Genomic DNA, 25,751 nt, shown 5'->3' with positions numbered 1-25,751 from the left:
GTATACGGTTGTTTGGCTTTACTTCGTGAGATGACATTTACAACTCGCGCCTCTCGCAGTTCCTCGTCCCTATGCCCGTTTCAATATATGACATTTTCCAACATGTTACTTCCAACACGGCGTCTTAGGAGGGGTATACGATAGATACTGTGACAGGACGTTCGTCATTGCTGGTAAATATTTATTATTCAAACTATCCGCGTGGCCGTCCAGAGAAGCACCTCTCTTAGTTGCAGGTTATTCGAGGACCCGTTTCGGCTAGAGAAATATTCATATGATTATTTCTCCAACGAAAGCCCCAAGTGATGTGTTTACAGCCCTGGAGGGCCTCAAATCGACTTGTTATTGGTGTCCTCTCTTACCATCAAGTCAGGAGTATACATCGCCGGATTGCAGGAGCAATACTGTGCGAGCCTATACGGCGTGCCCCCTAGGTTGGCGAAAAGCAATCAATCAAGCAATCGATAACTTGTATCGATGTCAGATCTTAGATGGTACTAAAACCATAAATTGCCACGTGGGAAAGTGATGGACCTACGAAACTTATGGGGAAAGGAAAGCTCTTCCTTCTCTGGTCCGCAATTTCAGTGAACGGTCACGTTTTAATTATTGCAAATATCATCCAAATTTAATTGTGGAATCTTTGAAGATAAAGTTCCGATTATATTTTTGGGCATTATTGTCGATACTTTGGATTGTTTTGAGAATATTATTTCCGTGGGCTGAGTGCTCGTTAAATTGGTATTTTTACAATGGAGTTATTCGTTTATTTTGACCACGTGTTGAGAGATTTATTTCACACTAGAAAATAAATTCCTTGTCCTTAAATAAGTATTAAATGATTATTTCACGTGGTGAGGTGAATGCTCGGGATCGGTGACGACACGGATGGGCCTTCTACGAAGCTCTTAATGTTTTGTTTCTGTAACGCTAGTAAAAGTAAGTAACTGTCAACGTTGGAGGATGGTTGTTGGGTCCTTAACCACTGAGGATCGTGGATTGCTCAGATAGGGAAGTCACAATATTATCAATCCGGAGGCATTGTAATAAATGGTAAAATTAAGTCTGGTAAATTTTGTGGAGATTTGTCGTAAGAGGTAAAATTTGTGAACGTGCAACTTGTCTCTCATCATCTCCACGTGGGAAATAAGTTGCGCCGTTTCAATACACAGCTAAAAAAAAATACGCGTCTCTTAGAATTTAATGTGAAGTAACACATTTTAGACGCAGTGAAATCAGGGGCGACCACCTGAGAAATTCTTCTCGTAAAATATAGGTACCTTGTATAAATTATATATAAACGGTAAGCAATCGGATTAAATTCACTTCCATTTTACAGTAAAGTCATTGCAGTATGACTCAGTGTATTATTCTTCTCTAGTAATTTGAATTCATTAGTAATTAACCTAACTTTACAACTTTATTACCGTGATCCCAAAATCACACGGGATAGTACTTCATAAAATATACTACAATAGTTTCTTATTTCATTTATTTTCAGATCCACCTGTTTCTGTTAAAACTGAATCAGGATTATTGGAATCTATGTGTGCAAGTTGTGGCCTGAAAATCTCTGACAGATATCTGATGAGAGTTGCAGATAGAAGTTACCATGAAGATTGTCTTGCTTGTTCAGCATGTGGTAATTCTTTGTCAATTTCATGTTTTATCAGAGATCTTAAAATATATTGCAGATCTGATTATGAACGAATATTCGGCGTAAAGTGTGCTCGGTGCTTAGAGAAAATAAGTTTTTCTGATTTAGTTATGCGCGTCGCCGGATTAGTGTTTCATGTGGAATGTTTCGCTTGCTGCATGTGCGGGCAGCCTTTACCAAGAGGAGCTCATTATGTTTTACGACAAGGTCAACCAATTTGCAGAAGAGATTATGAACATGAATACTACTTGAGTAGTTCTCAAGGTTAGTTAATATATCACATAGTCACATTTACACGTATCACCAACATTTATCTGAAATTTAAAATGTAAAGATAAGTAGCAGAACATGCATAAGAAGGAAAGGTGCATGTATGGGCACATATAGAGCTTAGAGGTTCATACATCGACGGAATTCTTTAATAAATTCATGCATGATCACATAAAGGCATACGAAGTTGTGTGTGGCTGTATATAATCATGCATCGAGTTATATTATCTTCTTACGAGATGTGAAGTTCAATTAAAGGAGACCGTATATAGCTATATTAACCCATACACGGCAACAAGTGGTAATTTTTTTTTTTTTTTTAACGAATCATGTATAGCGATGCACAGTCATGTGAAACCTATATCGAAGCATACACTGTTGTATATGGTATACGTAGATGTAGGGTATTTTGGTTTGAAGTCTGATTAGAGTATATAAATTTATCCTCCAAATTAATGGATAAGTGCCATCTGGCCAAACTTAGAGTAGAAAGCTATAATTCTTATTTCAATCATTTATAAATCTGGGTTTGAGGTAAACTTTGTACAGAAACTTACCTATTGTATTTATATGGAGAAACTGTATTTCGAATTAATTATAAAACTAAATTTCAAACATTGTTCAAAGAGACGTTGAAAAAAAAGCTAGCAGTCAAGTTGTAGAACTCCCAGGACACTATAATTTGAACGACAATGGATGAATTTGAACTTTTATTAATGTTTTCGATTTAGTAAAAAAAACATTCTACGTAATCTCTAAAATTTTTCTGTAAGACAACATTCAGCATCCGAAACGGGAGTAGATTTCTCATTATTTCTTCATTCTAAAGTTTCATAATAAAATTGAATTGAACTAAAATCCTAAACAGAGACGCTACGAAACCGGAAGCTGTATGTAGTCACCCACATGTAATAAAAATTCTTAAACAGCTAATTTAAACTATACTCAAAATAATGTAAATAAATTCAAATAAAAATTTTAATGTGTCCCAAGAATGATAAAAAAATATAAATGAAACCAAGTCGTGCATGCGCCAACCCCTCAGGCTGAGTTAGTGCACGAGGGCATCAGACCATTCTTATAAAACGAACAAAAAAATACTTGTTCAGGGAGTAAACTTGTGAAAGTAAATCCAAGCGGGTAAATAAATACAGGGTGGATTGATATTAACAACGAAATGAAAAAAATAGCTATTAAATATGCATAAATATTGGCAATAAATAGTACATATCACAAGTGCTAATTAAATGAAGTCAAAGAGACAGGAAAGATCCCGGAAAATAAATATCCCTGGTAGCCATTGGTTTCCAAATGTATATTAAATATAAATTCACCAGTAATTACTTACAATATTTTGTTAATTATAATTTTTAAATTAACAAAAATTAGCTATTCAATCTTAAACATTGCGTATAAATAATAATTTTTCCGCTGGGGGTATTATATAAATTCACAATCAAGAGAACATAAATAATTGTAATCCTGGTGGACAAAATCCACAAGCATAATTATTAGGGTGGGCCATTTTAGAGCAACTTTGTTTTTTCAACCCACCAACAGCTTTTATACTTGCAGGAAGGTAAAATAATTTAATAGGGAATCAAACCCTCTACAAAAAAAGTCTCCTATCATTTTTTGATAAATCCATCTGTTCCAGAGTTGTTGGAGGTTGAACTCAAATTTATAGTAAACTTCGAGAACTTTTTACTTTTTGGGCGAAACTATCAATCTCATCACAAAATGTCATGAGATTTTTTTTGTAGACGATTAAATTTCCTATAAATTATCTCCGATGAAATTTATCAAATTTTGTATAACTCCCTAGTTAAATCCATTTTAATGTCAAGCTTAGAAAAAAAATAGTGTTTTGATCGATTCCAAGAGTTTGTCATTAAAATGGATATAACTAGGAATTTATGCGAAACATGAAAATCTTGATCGGAGATAATTTGTAGGGGATAAAATTATCTACAAATAAAATTCTGTGATATCTTGTGAAAAGTCTGATAGTTTCGCCGGAAAAGTAAAAAGATCTCGAAATTTACTATCAATTTGAGTTCAAGCTCCAATAACTTTTGAACAGATGGATTTATCAAAAAATGATAAGAGACCTTTTTTGTTGAACGTTCAATTCCCTACCATATTAAATCCTAAACTTATCTGTAAAAGAAGCAATTTCCAAGGTATAAAATTTCAAACTTAAAATTTTTTTTTCCCATGTTATTGAAATGGGAAATCGAAAATCGCGATGAGACACCTGTTAATATTAATATTAAGGGCTCTAATTGTCATAGGCAACTTATTTTACTTTCCTGTGAGTATAGAAGCTATGAGTAGGTTGAAAAAAAAAGTTGCCATAAAACGGCACGCCCTTATAAAAATACATATAACTCGATAATTATACACTGGTCACAAAAATTAAGGGATAGAAAAAAAATTCGAAATTTTTGGGTGATTTTCAACATGCTGTAACTCGGTGAAAAATAGTCATAGAAAAAAAATTATAAAAAACGAATTGTAGCCTCAAGTTTCTAATTTTCAAATCTGGACCTCAATTTTTTTATCATGCACGATTCCGAAGTAATCTTACGAAAACCGACGAAAAAAAAATTTTTTTAATTCTTGCTCGTCTTCCAACAAGTCTATGGGCTTCAATAAATTTTTTTGGATAATCCGACCTCATGAGTCTTTTAGGAAATTTCATGCCCTGTAATTTGTCGGCCTAAAAAAGTCTCTACGACAATTTGGCGCAGAGTTATCATTGATCAAATCAAAAAAGTCCATTTTAGCTTTGTTAATCAATCACTCCGGACGTATTGGTCGCACAGAGAATGAAAGGAGGGTTTTGAAAACTGGAAAATATTCTCTATAAAGCAGAATTAGTGTTTTTAATAGGAATTTTTTTTTTTGAAACGTTAATGTTTATTAAAAAATAGGTCAAAATTTGCAGATTTAAGGATATTCGGAAATCTTGCTATAACTTTGGATATAACGGATGAACAAAGGATATCGTCGTATCTTTTTTCAACCTCAAAGTGTCCTGAAAAAACCCTAAAAGTTTCAAAGCGCTGCGATTTTTCCTTCTTAGTGTCCCGAAGCATTAGATTTATCGATTTAGCCAAAAATCGCATAATTAGCGATTCTTTGGTTTTCAATCATTTCTTCAATGTCAAAAAGATTTTTTTAGCGACGTGCTTCATTTCTTTAATCAAAAACAGTAATTCTTTCAAAAATTGAATAAAAAATTTTCACCAATATTTTCAAGTCTACTTGATCAAATGATCTGAAATTTTCAGAAAAGTTGATGGCCAACAAGCTCTTCCGATTGCCGCCTTAATCATTCAAATCGGTTCATTAGTTAAAAAGTTATAGACCAGTCACACACACACACACACACACACACACACACACACACACACACACACACACACACACACACACACACACACACACACACACACACACACACACACACACACACACACACACACACACACACACACACACACACACACGCGCACACACACACATACAGACACTTAGACATCATTCTGAAAAAAAGTCAGAATAGCTTCCTAGGACCTCGAACCGTCGACATCTGATGAAAACTCGACTTTCGAAAATCGGGGTGAAAACAATAACTTCCTAATTTTTCGAAAATCGTCGATTTTCTTAGCGGGAAGTTAAAAAAATATCCTTAAAGTTTCAGGTCTCTATCTCAATTTTAACCCATGCCGCACAGCGATGTAAGTTTCCCATTTAAATAACACGAGGTTTTTGGCATTGAACCACTCATTTTTCCTTCCGGCTAAAGTAATTGTTCGAAAAATTTGAAACTCTGTAGACTTCATCCTTCTATTAGCAGCTGCTCCTCAGAATTTTTACAGATTTTCAGCTACTATAATTTTGGGGGTACAGCATGAAAAAAAAGAAAAAAAAAATTTTTTATTTCTATCTAAAAATTTTTTTAAATAACATATCAAATCACTCTACATCCTTATCAGAAGTTCTTATTTTTTTTCATTCTCGCACCTAAGTGGGTGAACGGCATATCTTTGTTGCACTAATACAGTAATCAGGAGCTTTGGACGAGTTTTTATTATGAACAAACGAATGTTTTCAAAAAATTAAAGCGCACTTCGCTAAATAAGACAATAGTGCGTTAATGTGCAGTAGAGTGTATCTTAAAAAGATTTTTCAAATTTATTACGATCACCTCTCTAAATAGTTTCAATTACAACAGAAAAAATTCCCTTAAAATTTAAACTCTTAATTCTAAAGGGAAGAGTTACCACAAAATTTTTTTTTGTGATTTTTTCAAGAAATATTTTTGTTTATGTTATTTGACTTTGTGTCTTTTTCAAAAATACATAATGCATTCAATTGATATCTGAGATCGGTTTATCTATACTACTAATCATATTATGCCTTAGTTTAACATTTAACAAATATTATCAGAAAATTAAATTTCTCTCAATATTTGTTTAAATAAGTTGGTCACCTTTAAGTTTATTATTTGTTTTAAGCAATAAATAATAAACAAAAGGTTGATAGTTTTTTGTATTATGACATCGAAATATTTATTTATTTACAATTTTCTACCTATAATAATTTATTAATAAAATAGATCTCTTTTATAAATAAACGTAATGAACTTAAAAAATCACGAAAACAAAACTTGCGGCAGGTGGTCCCGTTGGAATTAAGAGCTCAAACTTTAAGAGAATTTTTTTCTGTCGTAATTGAAACCGTTTGTGAGGTGATCGTAATAAATTTAAAAAACTTTTCTAAGGAACGAGAATGAAAAAAAGTAAGAGCTTCTGATAAGGATGTAGACTGCTTTGATATGTTATTTGAAAAAAATTTTAGCTAAAAATAAAAAAAATAATTTTTTTCTTTTTTTTCATCATGCTGTACCCCCAAAATTATAGTAGCTAAAAATCTATAATAATTCTGAGGAGTAGCTGCTAATATAAAGATAAAGTCTACAGAGTTTCAAATATTTCAAACAATTACTTTAGCTGGAATAAAAAATTAATCGTTTAATGCCAAAAACTTCGTGTTATTTAAATGGAAAACTTACATCGCTGTGCGGCACGGGTTAAAATTGAGATAGAGAGCTGAAACTTTGAGGATATTTTTTCCATTTATTTCGAACCACATAAGCCTCTGGGACCATAAAAATTCGAAAATGTCAAAAATAAGGACCACCCTAGTATACACGGTGGTAAAATGGAACAAACCCACCGTGTAACCACGGTGTTCACACTTCCACGGTGTTTCTACCGTGATTCAAATCTGCGAGGGAATAAAGTCATTATCGTATATCAGAACGACGTAATTTTAAAATCATACATTCATGTCAATAGTAGAGTCACAGTTATACGTAATATGGATGTCACTCTCAAATCCTATTTTTATATCAGTGTGTAAAATGAGCGAATTAATCTAGAGGATTTGGTGTAGGTGATGGTAATTTTAACAACTAAAAATTACACAACTTTTTATAAGAAATAATTTAACTATTTATTTACACTTTGTACATGTAATTATTGCGCTTTCTGGGGAAAGGTATAAATCCTATGAAAAAAAGGCATGTACTGGTGCACGCGTGGATGTTATTACATTTTTGTAATTACACATACACAAAACCTGTGAAAAAAAAGGCATGTACTATTGCACGCGTGGATGTTTTTACATTTTTTTAATTACAAAATATTATGTGCCGTGAGTTATCGTGCATAATATCCTAAACAATTCCATGATTACAACTAAAGTTTATTATGTTGATGCATAATGGGATTTATTATTTCTTAAGAAATATATATTATTATTAACTATACGCAGGAATTAAAAAAAAAATCATCTATATTCATTAGCTTATATTCTTTTAATTGTCAATTAAAAAAAAAAAAAAAAAAACACTAACTAAAAAAAATTAATCACTTTTGGAAAATTAATAATTTGTTGAAAATAAGTATTTATCTTTAATTGGGTATTTATTTCTGAAGATATTTTGTCCGGGGATATTTTGTCCGGGGATATTTTGTCTGGAGATATTATGTCCGGGGATATTTTGTCTGGGGATGAAAACGCAGGCAACCGAAATGTAAAGTGAGCGAATGCGCAAAAAGGATCTGGTTTAAGAGTGATGGAATTTTAACAATTAAAAATTACACAGATTCTATCAATAAATAATTAGGATATTTATTTATACTTTATACAGTTAAATATGGTGAGAATTAACATTAAATAGCGAATGCGACAAGATAGATAAGCGATAGCGAATGCGACAAGTAAAGCGGTTAAAAACGCGTGGTGGTTAGTAAGACTGCATGATGTCGATTAGGTATTGAGACGGCATCTTCCTCCTTCGTTGTTGCTTGGTGGTGACGTGGCAGCATGGCTGCAGTAACGAATTTTTCCATTGGCTTAAAAGCGCGCCAACAGGAAATAGTTATAAACAATTGATGGCCCGGGATTTTGAAAAAATAACTGCGATATTCGGTTTCAGCGGGTCAAAAAACATAAAAATAATCTTATTTTGTACACCGACCTCAAAATTTTACGAAAAGGTCTATACAGCGTCTAGACTACTTATACAATTGAATCAGCTTATCGCTTGGTTCCAAAGTAATTAAAACCAAGTGTGAATGGATAGTCACCCGATATAATTTCCGGCGTGTGAGTGTCGGCGTCTCCTTAGGTGTTGAACTTTACTCTTCTTATGGACGTCTGTTTAGTCCGGTCGTTCCGGTCACAAGTGTCCGTTTCCGTTCCGTTTTCCGATTATAATTATTCGCTCCCGCTTGACTTCATCTTCGGACTTCAGCCTCTCCTACTTAATTCTAATTGGGACTGACGAACGAGCCCCTTCAATTTTCACCTCCCGGTCGACTAGTCGCACCCTAACCCGGATAACTCTGGGATAGTTCTGCAACCTTATCGACAGTGTGCATAATAGATTTTATTTTAATTTAAATTGAACGCGGTAAATCAAATTTACCCCGTTACAATATAATTATATATAATCATATATGGGATTTGTTATGGTGTAATGAAGGTGTGCAACCAAGCGGACCAGTTTTTTTTTTATGTGATTATTTTTTATTGGGTTGTGATTTATTTGTACTATGACTACGACTATCATTATGATTCATGACGACCACTACTCTTGTTGTACTATCTATTCTATTATAACTAAGTATTATTATTACTATACTATAACTATTCCTATGGTGATTTACTTACTATTATTATTTTTGTGACTTACTACTACTTCTTATTATTACAACTAGTAATACTAATATTACTATGCTATTACTATTACTTGTTATTATTAAGAGTTACTGTCTTATATTACTATTATTGTGATTACTTATTTCTATGATTATTTCTATTGTCTTATTTTCTATGACTATAATTATTGATTACAATTTGTAATTTACTTATAACTATAGTGCTTATTCTATTTGATTATTACTATTGTTACTCTCTTATTGACCATGACTCCTACTTAGTGTTACTATTTGACTAATAACTATTGTGATTAAGTTCTTATTATAAACACTATTACTATTACTACTACTATGATGATTTATTATTATTTTACTCCTCTGGCTGCGTCTACTACTACTAAGATTAATGTGATTGAATTTGTTGTGATATTACATTTATACGAGTGTACAATATAGAAATATGAATACGCGACCGAAGTAGAAATTATTTTAAGTCCCGAGCGCACAAAATCAAAGGAAAAAGATAAAAACTCGAAAAACGATCGCGCGTAAATCTTTTAAAGATTTTAAAGATTGAAAGAATATTGAAAGGGAACGAAATAAAATGTGAAAGATTAAAATTATTACAAGTTTCAATCGCTCATTCTTTCATTATCTTTCCATTCGCTCGATTCACCGTCGCAAGTGCTTGACTCGCCTGGCTGAATTCTCCGTATTTAGTGTTTACTTGAACTCTTAAACGAATTCTTTTTTTTTTCGTTACACATTTTCCTTTCAATCAAACTATTTTTTTTCCAATTCCCTTTGATTTTGTCACTTTGGACTTAGAATAATTTTAATGTCACGATACTTCCACGGACAACGATAGAGGGCGACGGAAATTATTCTGTCCACACTTACGGCAGATAGGTAAAGTCACAAAACCGCTCATAAAAGCCCGTAGAGGCAACTTAGTCTCTCCAAGAGAGTTTCAGAGGAAGACCATTCCCAGTCAACACGAAGGAAGCTCACTTACCAGGAGTCTGACCGGACCAGGTAAGCGAAACTTTTCTCTCATGGAGGATTGAGGGTCCCCACCCTGAGACCTTCTGCCTAAGGGTGAAACTTAGCCGAGTAAGTGGGGGTTTGTCGGAGACCATCCGCTTACCCTCATGAGAGGGGAAACTCGTGTAGAGCCGAGGGGAAGTCAACCAGACACCCCAAGGCACCCAGGGCGGGGGGACAGAACCGCGAAAATAGGCCGCGAGAGTTTTGGGTATTGGGTGTATATATGTATGTATGTGTGTGTGTGAACGACAGAGAAGTCGTTATGTGAACCGCGTAACCATGTTGTTAGATTAAAGGTAGGAGAACGGGGCTCTCAATTAAATCCGTTTGTAAAAGGTTTTTGTTTAAATAAAGTTTGGTTTATCATTTTGTTTAAATCTGGTCATGACCACCCCCTTTCAACCCTGGATTCCGGTGAGCTAAACCCAGCAAAAAGGGGTAGCTGTTAATTATAATTTTTAATTTTATTAGGTATGATTTAAATTTCTAATTACTGGTTCGTCTAATTCCGATTTTCTTGATTTGTCTTAAGTTAACTCGTTACAAATTATATATGATTATACATGGAATTATATATAATCATATATTAGTCTACATATAATTACATCTGATCAGACCTGGCTGATGAAGGCTAGGTATTATCATATATAAGTCTATATATAATCAGATCTAACGATACTTGAGTCTATATATAATTAGATTTCATCAGATATGACTGATATAAATTTATATGTCGTTACATATAAGTCTATGTATGATTAGATCTGATCAGACTTAAATGATATGAAACCTATAAATACTTAATTATTTTCACTGAAAGTGTAATTACTCGTAAGATGCTCATTACTTTTCAAATTTATACAAAGATTTCTAAAGCTGATTCTCCAAGCTTTCCAAAACCTTATGACAAGTCAAAATTATCCCCAATTGAAGCTAGCAAAAAAAAAAAAATCGAAAATTAACAATTTCATTTTGAAATACAAAATCAATACTATTCAGATAGCTTCGATTGCCGTTTTAATTATGATAATTATGACTTATCATAGGGATTTAGAGAGCGTGAGGAATCAGCTTTGAAGATCTTTGTATAAATCCGAAAAATATTGAGCAGCTTGCGAGTAATTACACTTTTAGTGAAAAAGTAGATTGTTACATGTTAATTAGATGGGAAATTAGAATTAAAATAGCGACCTCTTAGAGTTGAGCTAGGGATTTTTTGGGAGGGTTTTTTTCTCGGCAACCATTAACGTTTCAGTGGGTAAAAGCGAAACAAACAAATTAAAATTTTTTTTGGATCACCCTAATGTATATTATAACCGAGACCCCCTGTCCAGGAAGCCAAAATTAGATTCAGTTGATAAAATCAACTGTTTCGTGTGACTAGCTCTTCTACAGGGTGGGGAATACCCGATCCTGGTCACAAGGAATATTTAGAAATTCTGAGAGTATAGGAAGCTTATCAAATAAAAGATTTGTATAGGTGATATATATGTAAAAATAAATGACAATTTTATTTAACCAATTTTCCCAGACAACAAACCCCACTTTACAATAATTAATTAAATAAAATCGCGACAATAATTAAGCGACACGAGCTAGTGAGAGTTGAGTTGATCTTGATGAACTACTGACGCCAAAATGGCGGGCACAGAACACTGACTCGACTTTACAATTTATCTTGAATTTACTTTATAATTTTCCAGTTACTATGATATAATTAATATTCACTCTCAACTTTATAAAACTTCCAATTTATGTTAATTGCTCTCCAACTGAGAGTAATTATTTATATTTAATTTAATTTATATAAATAATTGGTAATATTTAATCTTACCGGAGTAAGAATTAATTTATTTAACTTTATAAATTGAAAACACCTACGTCTCGTGACTCGGCCATCTTGGCACGTTTAGCATCCAGATCTGCCCAGGTCCACATCTCAAAGTTTCCGTTGTTGATAAAAATTCCAATTCCACCAAACTCCAACCAGAATAAACTCCACAGCTTTCCTGGAATTTAAAATATATTTCCACAAGTTGTCTGATGGACGTAGACTGCTTCCCGAAATTTATTAACAGGTATCGAGTACCAATGTAGAAACGTGATGATAATTATAACAATGGTAAGCGAGGTGAGCTGTACCGTTGTTCACTCAGAATTGTCCGTCCTGCCCCTCAGCGAGTCGGTTACTACCTCGTACTCCAGGTTCGCGCATGCGTCCTGCAACTTTGTCTCGTGGCAAATCCAGTAGGTATAAGTGAATGTTGGTTTATCCCTTGTTGTCCAGTTTCCGTAGACAGCCACCAGGTTCTGGTTATCTCTCGAGCATGACGTTGAAAATATTTACCGAATCCCGGTTACAATATATATCACAGTGATTCAAAATAAACATGTTTTTTTTTTTCAGGTCCCATAATCTCGAAGGTTTCTCTCTAGGAAAAAAAATATTTATGAAATTTCTGTGAATTTGAAATAAATTTTAGCTTTCTGGAGCAATTTTTTAGTGATTGCAATATTTATTTATAAATTATTTATTAAACTATTTATAGTATAATACACATTTCTGTTTTTTAATTGTAAACGGTAAATTATAATAATTTTGGAGAGCAAGCCAGTTTTCACGTATGTATACCTAATTTTATGTTTTGCACATAGAAAGAACATTAATCTCATAATCAAATCTATTGTAATACAGAGTAAATTCTAAAGTCATATCTCATCAAATATTATTTCGTTGTGGGTATTTAAAGCCCGGCACTTTTTCACCTGTTAGGATTACGATAGAATTGTTTGTTAGCTTTTTTGCAGAGAATTGAATTTCCTATAAAAATATGTGCATTAAAATAGGAAAAGAAAATTTTTTCGTAGTTTGAACTGGAGAAAACGAAAAAACTAATTTCACATGCTATTTATATGAAAAACAAAAAAGGATTGATTGCCTGGTAGAATTGAAATATCACTCTGGCATTTAGTGACGATTGTCTTTATACCTTCGAGGAACTTTTGAGATGATATAGGCCTTGAAAAAAAAACCTCTTCTTTTTTGGACCAATCTAATATATATACTAGCTGTTGACCACCCGCTTCGCCAGGCTTTTTGTATTATTGGATGACTGTATATTTTTTTTTTTTTTTTTCATTATTGATATCAATATTCTAGCGTTTATCGTTTGGACATCCCTAAATGTTCTTAGGAAATAGGGGTTAATTTTTAATACCCTGGCTATCCCTGTAACAGTCCGATTTATAAAAAAAATGCACCATCGATTTTTTAGTTGTGGATACTGTAATCATTTTGAGATTACAGCTTATTATTAGTCTTTATGATCGAAGGCATGAAAATTTTTATTTATTACGTCTCCACAAACCTCTATGAATGTCAACTTTCTGAAAAAAACACCGGTACACAAAAAAAAGTGGTTTGTACATTTGACTAGACCTACCTAGGGTTATGCGTTTCAATGCGTTTAATCCGAAGTTGGGGTCAGTTAGCCTTGTACGACCTCAGGATTTTGAGTAAATTGCTAAAAACTGTTTATTTCGACCTAAATCAAGTATGTTCCTTAGATATTTTGATGCGGTAAATCCATATATGATGATTATTTAGCTCGTTAAGCCTCTAAAATTAAAGTGTCTTGCAAAAAACTGCCAAAAATTGCGAAAAAATGCAGTCATGCAAGCGAATAAAAAATTTGAAATCCTGAAACCTTGAAATTCACAATACCAATGAAATGGTCTTCACAAACAAATCCACATTATTGTTACTTTCGTCTGACTGATATTACAGTAACGGTTTTTCCTCGAGTACCAGGAACAAAATCCAATACACCAATGTTTCATCAGCTGTTAAGCCAAATAATAAAAGTGGCCGTGGATGAAATCATAACTGCTGAAGAGGTGGATGTGGAAGAAGAAGAATTGCTACTTGGAGAGGCCGTCGAAGAGGTAAGTTCCGAGGATGAAGAGTACTTGCCAGACGATAAAACAAATGATCCTGAAACATTTAGCCGAAAAGGACTCAATGCTCTTGTGTGAGGCTCAGGATTACCTAAAGATTGTTGAAAAGAATTGTTGCTTACAGGAATATCAGTTTACTTTTATCAAAATAGGGAAGAGAAGTTCCGGCAGTTTTTTACGAATGACGATGAGAAATCAATGGTATACTGTTTGAATGACAAAGGTTTGGTTAGAGAATTAAAACCGGACACATGTAGAAATGATAAGTGGAGACTCATTATTGATCCATCCACAAGAAGTCTCAAAGCTGTCTTACTTCATGACGGAAACACGTATGTGCCAATTCCAATAGTTCATTCGACTAAGCCAAAAGAGACGCACGAAAATTTACAGATTGTATTGGATAAAATAAAGTATTCGGAATATCAATGGGATGTTTGTAGCGATCTAAAAATTACAACCCTATATATAGGTCAACAATCGGGGTTTACGAAGCATCCCTGTTTTTTATGTTTGTGGGATAGTAGGGACAGAAAAAATTACTATTTAAAAAAAACAGGCCAACAAAAGCTAAATATGATCCAGGTACTCACATCGTTATACGAACTCTGTTAATTAATCTTTCCAAATATGTACTACCACCACTGCATATTAAATTGGGTCTCATAAAACAGTATGTCAAATCTTTGGACAAAGACGGCGATTATTTTCAGAACTGAAGAGAAAAGTTACCCATGATAAGTGATGCGAAGTTAAAACAGGGAATTTTCGATGAATTCCGAATTCGGACTTTATTTGAATTTCGTTGAAAAAATGGATGACCGTGAAAAAGCAGCTTGAATAAGTTTGAAAAATGTGTCACAAAACTTTGTGGGAAATAATAAATGTAAGAATTACAAGACTTTGGTTTCAAGAGTTGCTAAAAAATTACCAAAATTTGGGTTGCTTGATCAATTTCAAATTGCACTTTCTACATTCCCACCTTGATCATTTTCTCAAAAATCTTGGAGACTACAGTGAGATCAAGGAGAACGATTTCATCAAGACATAAAGCGTCTGATACAAGCGGAAAACACCATAAAATGAAGGGAAGTCATTTTTTCTATCATTTTAATTACAATTTATGAGTGTCATAGTATAGTTTGAGAGGAATCATATTTATTTATTACTGTGAGTAAGAACAATACTATTTTTCTATATTGGCTACTACTTTATGGCTATTTTTTAAGATTTTCTGGCTATTTTGAGCGTTTTCCCGCAATTTATCCACAGTCAAAAGAGTGTACAAGCCCAACTGACTCTGGATTTGGATTCAGCGCATCAAAATACCAAAGAAAAATACTTGATCTAGATTGAGAAATTTTTTTCGCTTGTATAACTGCATTTTCTTGCGATTTTCGACGGTTTCTTGCAATTTACTCTAATTTTGGAGGCTTCACAAGCTAAATAACCTTCATATTCAGATTTAACGCATCAAAATATGTAAGGAACATACTTGATGTAAGTCAAAAAATAATTTTTTCACTTGCATAACTGCATCTCTTTGCAATTTTTAGCCATTTTGGCTGTTTTTAGTTATTTACTCGAATTTATGGGGATGTATGGGACAAACTGACCACAAATTTGGATTTAGCGCATCGAAATAAATAACCCTAGGTAGGTCTAGTCGAATGTGCAAATCACTTTTTTTGTGTGCTGGTAAAACTTGCACCATTTATTTTCGTTTCTTGAAGCACATGTTTGTTCTAAATTCCAAGTCTACATGTTTCTTGGTTTATAAACGAAGGGATTTTGGTTCCAAACACACTCTTCAACCTCCCTAAGAGTAAATTTCAGATCAACAATTTTCAATGTTAATTTTCTTGTATCGTAGCTAACATTCATTTAGAATTTCAAAAATGGAGGTCTTCTAGTCAAAATACAAACATTTAAAATTTACTCCTCCAAAAACGCACACAAAATTTAATTCGTTAAAAAAAATTCAGACCATTGATTCTCTCATGTTGTAATTAGTATGCATTTGAAATTTTGAACTCGTAGGTCCTTTGTCCAAAAATCAGAAAGTTTTATTTTTTACGCCCTCACAAACCGCTGAAAGAGTAAATCTTCTGCAAAATAATGACACCATTGATTTCCTTGTTTCATAAATAATATTCATTTGTAGGTTTAATACTGTAGGTCTTTTGGCTGATTCCAATGCTATTTTATTGATGAGTTACGTGTGTTGCCTGGTGAGAATCTTTACAATAATAATCAGGTATTATTCTGTTATCATGTGTCTGGTAGATACGACACCGCGGAGTAATACGTCCTCTGAGTCTTGTCCGATTTATGTTTGGTTTTTAATTCTCAATTTTACTGCATTTTATGGTTTGATTTACAAAGGTTTTTTCAATCCGGCTGTTTAGCACTCTGAGCATGGGAAGAGTGAAACGGCTATTGAGTGCTCACCCCTTCAAAGTTCTTTAAGACGATAGATTTGTATTAAGGTTAAATTTTGGGTTTTACTCGTCTTAACCTGGAGACAGGAGAGTCGATCAGTTAATTAGTACAGAATTGTGTGCTCTATAAGATCTTGCGATCAACTGACTGATTTTGCTGTGCTTTGATTATATACATCATAAATGTTTATGAAAATCTTAACGTTGCATCTCAGGTTTCCTATGAGAGAACCATTGTGGCCTGGGTCCCATGCGTCGTCATCTGCTAAGACTATCTACGAGCCACGGTGACTCTCATCGCAGGAGATTTCCGTTAAATTAATGGCGTTGACAAGAAAAAATCCCGCCAATAAAATAACGATTTATTGATTTGCTTATGAGTCTAATAAGTGTCGGACCATTTAATCGCCCACCGTGGCGAAAAATAATTCGATATTTAAAAAAAAAAGTTTCTAAAAATTTGTATTTAAATATAATTGAAGCCAGAATGTAACACTTCCGAACTTAAGTAAGTCACGGCAATCAATTAAACTTGGTGTTCACTTTTCTTGAGATATACTCAAATATCATACGTTTAGTGCTCTTAAAAGTAATTATTAAGTGTTCAATCATTAACTTCGATCGGTAACCTCTGAATTCATGTTACTTATTCTCATTACATTTTTACAATCAACTAAGTGTTCAACCTAGACTCAAATTTATCATAAGCTCATTTAAATCAATTAAATTGAGTGATCATTATTATTAGAACTCAATCAACTCAATTATTTATGCATTGGTGCTATTAAAAAATAGTAATAAAGTGTTCAATATTTACTTTCGCTCGGTACCCTCTGAATTTCATGTTACTTTTTCTCATGACATTTTTACAATCAAATCAGTGTTCAATCAAACTCAGATTTATTACTTCAATTATCTAAATCAATTACTCGAACTCAATTTTATAATTTGCATTCGGTTAATTACGTATTCATGAGCTCAGACAATATTAATAAATTAAATCAACGATTAAATTTTGTAACCCAGTGATATTATGTGCTGTGAGAAATCAACAAATTGTTACATTTTTTAATATGCGTATTTTTCCAACATCCCAACCACCAACCAGTCCAGGCATGTATTTATTTAATTATTATTACAACACGATATTTGCAGAGTAGCGGTTGATTTACTAAAAAACTAAAAAAAGTCGAATTTTAGTACTTTCTTCTAATGGATGTTAAAAATAAAAAAAATTTTTTTTTTTTCATGAAATGATGCAAGGGTCTTGTAGGGAATTTATTCTAGTTTTCAAGGCCGCCCTTCAATTTACTGTGCAATCATTAGTACCTGAAATATCGATGATTAAACCCAAAAGGATCATTTTTCGTTTGAAGGCTAATATCTCAGCGACAAGTTGTCGTACGAATCTAAAAAAAATGCAAATTAAAGCTGATGAAATTTGCTAACCGACCTATGCATTGGTTTAGCTAAAAAAATTTTTCTGCAGCCCGTTGACTCTCTCAAAGGAACGAAAAAATTTAGAAATTTTTTGTCTCGCAATATTTCTTATGTTTGCGCAATGGCTGAAGGTCTAAAAAAATCTGATCAAAATGCGTCAAAACTAGAGATTTCAAGCTACAAAATGCTTTTTTTTTCTTTTTCGATACGATTATTTTTCACAAAGTTACAGCCTTGCAAAAATCACTAAAAAATTTCTAAAATTCTTCTGTTCCTTTAATTTATGGTATGAGTGTATATCCATCGTAGACTAGGACCACTCCTGTATTGTATTTTGCGGATGACATTTATTGTGAGTAACTGAATTTTATTACAATTGGCAATATACTTGCACATTTTTTTAATTAATTCCTTTACGCTATCTATCATCATTGATCCTATTCAGATCCTTATTGACTGGTAAGATTCTTAAATAGTTTAATAGAAGTATTATCAATTAAGTCATAAACGATAACTCAATAAACTATAAGAAAATAATATATAAATAATAAGCCGTGAGGTAAGTTAGTAAGTTTTAACATACGTTGCTGTGTTTGAATAAGTACGGGTCTTCGCTTTGCAAGAATCCTATCCCATTGCTCTGTCCCAGTAAAATAAAATTTGTAAAGGCCAGCCTAAGCCAGGGTTCAACCCGCGAATTCTGGTGGCTGCTGGTTAACATCGCGAAGACAAAAAGCGATTTGTCTCAGTATATAAAAAGTTAAGTTATACTAAAAAAACTAGAGAGAATTCACGAGGAATCCATAGGACAATTAGATTATATGGAGGAAGATCTAACAGAATATATGTAAATCTCAAGCGAAAGTACCGTAGATGAGCTGAAGGTATTAACCAACGACTTGCGACAAGAAAGTAAGATCCTATGGAACTCAGTGTCAACTCCAAGCTCGAGTTAAAGTCCTCGAATGTTTCTCGTCTTGTGCCCCTATGAAGATGAACAGCAAGGACTCTCCAAACATGGAAAGGATTGTATCAGTCTCAATCAATGCAGTTGAGAAACACATTCGCAAGAGGAACATTATTGTTAGTGGGCTTAGGATCACTAGCACCAATACACAGGATAGCTTAGCTAAATATATTGAGAAAAACTTTGGAATTACAGACTGCGTCACAAACACCACTTTGATGGAGAAAAACTATAATTTGATTAAACTTACTCTCAAAGATGAAACAACTAAAAAAAAGATAATGGGCCAAATATCAAAGCTACGACTACCAGCCTACATAAACCAAGATCTAAATCCTCTTGAAAGCTTTCTAGTAAAAAGACTTAGAGACGAAACACGCAGACTTAAGTTGCTAACAGAAAAGTCAAGGTCGGTTTCCAGAATATAACGGTAGATAATACAAGCTATACCTATGAATCGATACTTGGAAAAATTGTGCGGTTACCGATCGACAATAACGCACACCCCACCACCATAAACACTTCTCCCAGTCAGTGCTCTTAACCCATGCGAGGCACGGAACACATTTTCGTTATCAAGTTTAGACGTAATCTTTTGGATTTGCAATAGCTTAAACAACTTAAATGACATCGCATTACCGGATAAAAACATCATTTATATCATTGAAACATATTTGAATCTCCCGCGCTTGCGTTTATTTTCGCTGCTCTGGGGCCAGCTAAGAAGAGTTGCGTCAGCGCGTTACCATGCGCAGGCAGCACCACTGGTCCCATTCTTATTCGAGGCTCCGTCCTCTCACCCAAATGGAGATGAACAAGAAGACAAAGCCATTATTAGAAATTCACCGACGCTTCCTGCAATACGTGTTTTTTGTTATCTTGTCTTATCTTTTGCAATCAATTTGGTTATTTCTCTTAATTCACTAGAATTAGTTCTCAACTCAACTCAAGTTCTCAACAAAAGTAATCATTCGCAATAGTTTCAATTATTATTGATTTCATTTTTCATAAAAAGAAATAGTTTTAAACTTAGTCCCAGTCATCTCACTACGTGTATCAACTTGCCGCCACCCGACATTATCATGTCAACACGTTTGTGTTGACGCACAAACTAATATTACATTTCGCAATTAATAATCAATCTAATCAGTGAAGTTTAAATAGTGTAAATGAATAATAAATCAAATTTTATTGATTTATATATTTAAGTTCAGTGTTAATTAAAAATCATTTCTTATATCAAACGTCTCAATCCTTTTCCCGCCAATTAAGCATCCCAACATCTTATGCTCTCTCACTTCAAATTAAGTTTAATATTTAATTAAATTTTAAGTGACTTTTTTCAGAGTGGAATATCCAAATGATTTCCTGAAAGCGCTGCCGAACAACTGGTTCTTATATCTACTCACACTCTTTAATAAAATTCTAGATACAGGATATGTAGCGGAGGATCGGTCCACGATTAGTATATGCATGATTCACAAAAAAAGAGACCCAATGGACCCACACAACTACTCGGGCATTGCTTTTGTAGATTTTACTACTAAAATTTTCACATACATTATCAATACCAGGCTAAGGAAATGGGCAGTAAACAATAGCATACCTCCAGCGAAGCAATCCAGTTTTCGTGAAGGTAGGAGCTGTGAAGACAACGTGTTTACTTTCCAACTATTCTACAACTGCTAATAAGATACAAAAAAAGCCGTAGCCCTCATTTTATTCATGGACTTCCTGAGAGCTTTCAACTCGACCACCATATGCTATCGAGTAAACTCCTGAGAATTTATGTCTCCTCCAAACTCGACAACATACTAATTAAACAATCCACCAATTAAATGTATATTAAATCTAGCAACCTCCCTACAGAAGACATAGAAATCACCAAAGGGTTTCTGCGAGGGGGAATTCTTAGCCCACTACTTTTTTTACTCTATATAAGTGACATGGTCGAATATTTCGAGGATCATGTATGCAAAGGCCTTAACTTGAACGCCTTAACTGAGATCATGATGCTTGGCTTTGTGAACAACTCAGCGGTAACGACCTACTTAGTGGCAAAACTGAATAAGATACTGAAAATACTGAAAAACTATTGTGACACAAATGGCTTGATAGTAAACACCTCAAAAACAAAAGTACTGATCTGCACAGCTACTGGCAGACAAAGCCATAAACCACACCAGTTCTTTTATAAAAGTCAAACAATCAAGGTAGTCAAATCCTATGAATATCTGGGTATCCCTTTCAGCATATCAACAACTGGAGCCTTTGCAGCTGATGCCGCCGCAAATAAAATCTAAAATTGCCACCAGTGCTGTCTTAGCAACTCTATAGTTAGGGATCTGGTGGGAATTTAAGTATGCGATCTGCTCATCACTGCCGATCATATGTGAGAAATTTACAGTAGGTACCATACTAATTAACCACTTCATAAACCTGGATAGCGCAGCGTTAAAAACAAAATTTTGAAAATGCAAAAAAAAAAAGCTTTCATAAATAATTTGCTCATATTTGCCGTTAAAATTATGTGAAGTAATGGTAAATTGAACGTTATTAATGTTAGATGCAGACGTTCAAACTCCTGCATTTTTTTTTTAGAAAATTTTGAAATAAAAAAAATATGGTCCAATAAATGATGCGCTCATCAACTTTATGTAGGTAGATTTTTCTAAAATCTAACTATTGTATTTGTCCTCATGGTCGATTTTTCAAGGAATTTTGTCACAACCTATCATAATTGGTTGAGTAGAGTTCGAAAATACCATTCGTTGAAAAGTTTATATATGAATATATTTATATATTAGGGTGGTCCTTATTTTGGACATTTTCGAATGTTTATGCTCCCAGAGGCTTATGTTGTCCGAAATAAATAAAAAAAAATATCCTCAAAGTTTCAGGGCTCTATCTCAATTTTAACCCGTGCCGCACAGCAATGTAAGTTTCCCATTTAAATAACACGGGGTTTGTGGCATTGAACGATTAAGTTTTTATTCCGGCTAAAGTAAATGTTCGAAAAATTTGAAACTCTGTAGACTTTATCCTTATATTACCAACTGCTCCTCAGAATTTTTACAGATTTTCAGCTACTATAATTTTGGGGGTACAGCATGATGAAAAAAAAGAAAAAAATTATTTTTTTTATTTTTAGCTAAAATTTTTTTCAAATAACATATCAAATCACTCTGCATCCTTATCAGAAGTTCTTACTTTTTTTCATTCTCGCACTCAAGTGGGTGAACGGCATATCTTTGTTGCAATAATACAGTAATCAGGAGCATTTCTTTTCAATTACAACAGTAAAAATTCCCTTAAAGTTTAAGCTCTTAATTTTAACGGGAAGAGTTACCGCAAAATTTTTTTTGTGATTTTTTCAAAAAATCTTTTTGTTTATGTTATTTGACAATGTGTCTTTTTCAAAAATACATAATGCATTCAATTGATATCTGAGATCGGTATATCAATGCCACTAATCATATTATGTCTCAGTTTAACAGTTGATAAATATTATCAATAAATTAAATTTTTTCCAATATTCGCTTAAATAAGTTGGTCACCTTTAAGTTTATTATTTGTTTTAAGCAATAAATAATAAACAAAAGGTTGATAGTTTTGTGCATTATAATATCGAAATAATTATTTGTTTACAATTTTCTAACTATAATAAATTATTAATAAAATAGATCTCTTTTATAAATAAATATAATAAACTTAACAAATCACAAAAACAAAATTTGCGACACGTGGTTCCGTTGGAATTAAGAGCTCAAACTTTAAGGGAATTTTTTTCTGCCGTAATTAAAACCGTTTGTGAGGTAATCGTAATAAATTTAAAGAATCCTTTTAAGGAACACTTTACTGCACACTAATGCAAAGTTTCTGAGTACTGTATTAGTGCAACAAAGATATACCGTTCACCCACTTATAGGTGCAAGAATAAAAAAAAAGTAAGAACTTCTGATAAGGATGCAGAGTGATTTGATATGTTATTTGAAAAAAATTTTAGCTAAAAATAAAAAAAATAATTTTTTTCTTTTTTTTCATCATGCTGTACCCCCAAAATTATAGTAGCTGAAAATCTGTAAAAATTCTGAGGAGTAGCTGCTAATATGAGAATAAAGTCTACAGAGTTTCAAATTTTTCGAACAATTACTTTAGCCGGAATAAAAACTTAATCGTTCAATGCCAAAAACCCCGTGTTATTTAAATGGGAAACTAACATCGCTGTGCGGCACGGGTTAAAATTGAGATAGAGACCTGAAACTTTGAGGATATTTTTTCCATTTATTTCGAACCACATAAGCCTCTGGGACCATAAAAATTCGAAAATGTCCAAAATAAGGACCACCCTAATATATATATATATATATATATATATATATATATATATATATATATATTAGGGTGGTCCGTTTGGAACGACTATTTTTTTTTTTTCGCTCCCACTGAAAAATATTGTTGTAGACATTGAAAAAAACATTATCTGAAAGTTTTAGCTCTTAATTTTAATTCTAAGTACTTTACATTTGATTTTGAAATTTTCCCATTTAAAATACATAGGAAAGTTGGGGTTTTTTTTTTAATTCTCTATAACTCAGCCGCATTTTAAGTTATCGGGTCGCCGTTTGCGGCGTTTTTTAGGTAATTTGATACTCTTCAAAAGTTTCCTTAATAGTTTTACTCTGACTTTAATTGTTTTTTCTGTATCGGTTCTGAAAATAATTTTTTTAATAATAATTTGGGTTTTTAGTTGATATTAACTAAATAACGAAATTTACAGAAAACGTGCTGATAACGATTTTTTAGGAAATTTTATTCGCTACAAAAAAGGTCCTCTTAGTTAAATAGCTTAAGTTCTCCGTTCACGTGATATAGGGATTTTAGTAATTTTGTAAATAAAATATTTGTCAAAAATTCCACCAAATGCTATTTCATTTCAATTTTAAATCAGTAAATAATTTTCCTTTCATTAATTTAATCCAGTCATTAAAATCAAAAGGGGTCAAATTGATGAACTTCGGAAAAATTTTTGACAAATATTTTATTTACAAAATTACTACAATCCCTATATCACGTGAACGGAGAACTTGAGCTACTTAACTAAGAGGACCTTTTTTGTAGCGAATAAAATTTCCTAAAAAATCGTTATCAGCACGTTTTCTGTAAATTTCGTTATTTAGTTAACATCAACTAAAAACCCAAATTATTATTAAAAAAATTATTTTCAGAACCGATACAGAAAAAACAATTAAAGTCAGAGTAAAACTATTAAGGAAACTTTTGAAGAGTATCAAATTACCTAAAAAACGCCGCAAACGGCGACCCGATAACTTAAAATGCGGCTGAGTTATAGAGAATTAAAAAAAAAACCCCAACTTTCCTATGTATTTTAAATGGGAAAATTTCAAAATCAAATGTAAAGTACTTAGAATTAAAATTAAGAGCTAAAACTTTCAGAGAATGTTTTTTTCAATTCAGTCTATAACAATATTTTTCAGTGGGAGCGAAAAAAAAAAAATAGTCGTTCCAAACGGACCACCCTAATATATATATATATATATATATATATATATATATACATATAATAGAACCATGTTTTGAGGACACGATTGCGCCTAGAATTCGTATCGGATCCTGATGAAATTTTTCACACTTATTCTAAGGGCGATTATCACGGTTAAGTTCGAAGATGGGCTGAATCGGTTGATTAGTTTAGAAGTTATGGCTTTTTGAAATTTCCACGATTTTACGAAAAAATCAGTTTTTATCCACTTTCAAGTTTCTATAATTTTAAAACTAATACTCATAGACAATTTTCGTAAAAAGTATCTAAAAGCTTGTTTAATAAACTTCAATTTATGACTTTAAACGTTATATTTCGAAAATTTCTTCCCATAATTTGACGGACTCGAAAATTTTAATGGAATCAAAAAATGTTGAAAATATGGTTTTCATTCCACATAACTTATAAATTCCCCATTATAATCCAGTTTCGTAAGTTGTATCTTATTGTGCAAAAAATAGCCTGTAACTGTCACAGCTATTCTATATTTCAAAAGTATTTCTTTTATTACTTATAATGTATCAAATGTACCTCTACTCCCTATAATTATCATTGTTCTTGTCTTTACGATAGCATCTACAGTTCTTATCGGTTCTTAATGAAATTTTCTAAACTTATTCTATAGGCGATTATCTTGATCAAATTTGAAGATGAGCTAAATCGGTTAATTAGTATTGAAGTAATGGCTGTTTGAAATTTTCACGATTTTTCGAAAAAATTAGTTTTTATTCACTTTTAAAGTTCATATAACTTTAAAACTGAAGCATTTCTCATTTCAATCCAATTTCGTCCGATGTATTTTATTGTGAAGAAAATAACCAGTAAATTTCACAGCTTTTTTATATTTTAAAAGGATTTCTTTTATCACTAATGATGTTTTAAACGTACCTGTATGTCCTATAATTATAACTGATCTTGCCATCGTAATAGTAATTACAATTATGATCTCATACTAATTAGAAATTCTATACTTTTTTTACGTGAAGGTTAGTTTGGTACATTACCTATATACTGTTTTGTTAAATCAACTATCTGAAGTTCTCTATCGAAAATAGTCGTTGTTTTTTTTTACCCTCACTCTTAGAAAACGAGCCTAATTTCATATCATAACTATACACTAACATGAATCACAAGATATGTATGTATGAAACTTTTTATATATAGATTAATT

The 25,751-nt window shown here is 32.7% G+C and overlaps 1 protein-coding gene across 1 annotated transcript in view; it reads left to right on the top strand.

Moving 5' to 3' along the window:
- LOC130674272 (LIM homeobox transcription factor 1-beta-like) overlaps positions 1 to 25,751 on the top strand; it is a 229,071-nt gene that overhangs the window by 73,388 nt on the left and 129,932 nt on the right. Inside the window, exon 2 of the mRNA XM_057479550.1 lies at positions 1,502 to 1,921. Within this exon, the coding sequence (XP_057335533.1) occupies positions 1,502 to 1,921 (420 nt within the window). The remainder of the gene's footprint in view (positions 1 to 1,501; positions 1,922 to 25,751) is intronic.

Source organism: Microplitis mediator, chromosome 9 (assembly GCF_029852145.1).
Source record: "Microplitis mediator isolate UGA2020A chromosome 9, iyMicMedi2.1, whole genome shotgun sequence".
NCBI classification, from domain to species: Eukaryota; Metazoa; Arthropoda; class Insecta; order Hymenoptera; family Braconidae; genus Microplitis; species Microplitis mediator.
This window is presented reverse-complemented; position numbering and strand designations above follow the sequence as displayed.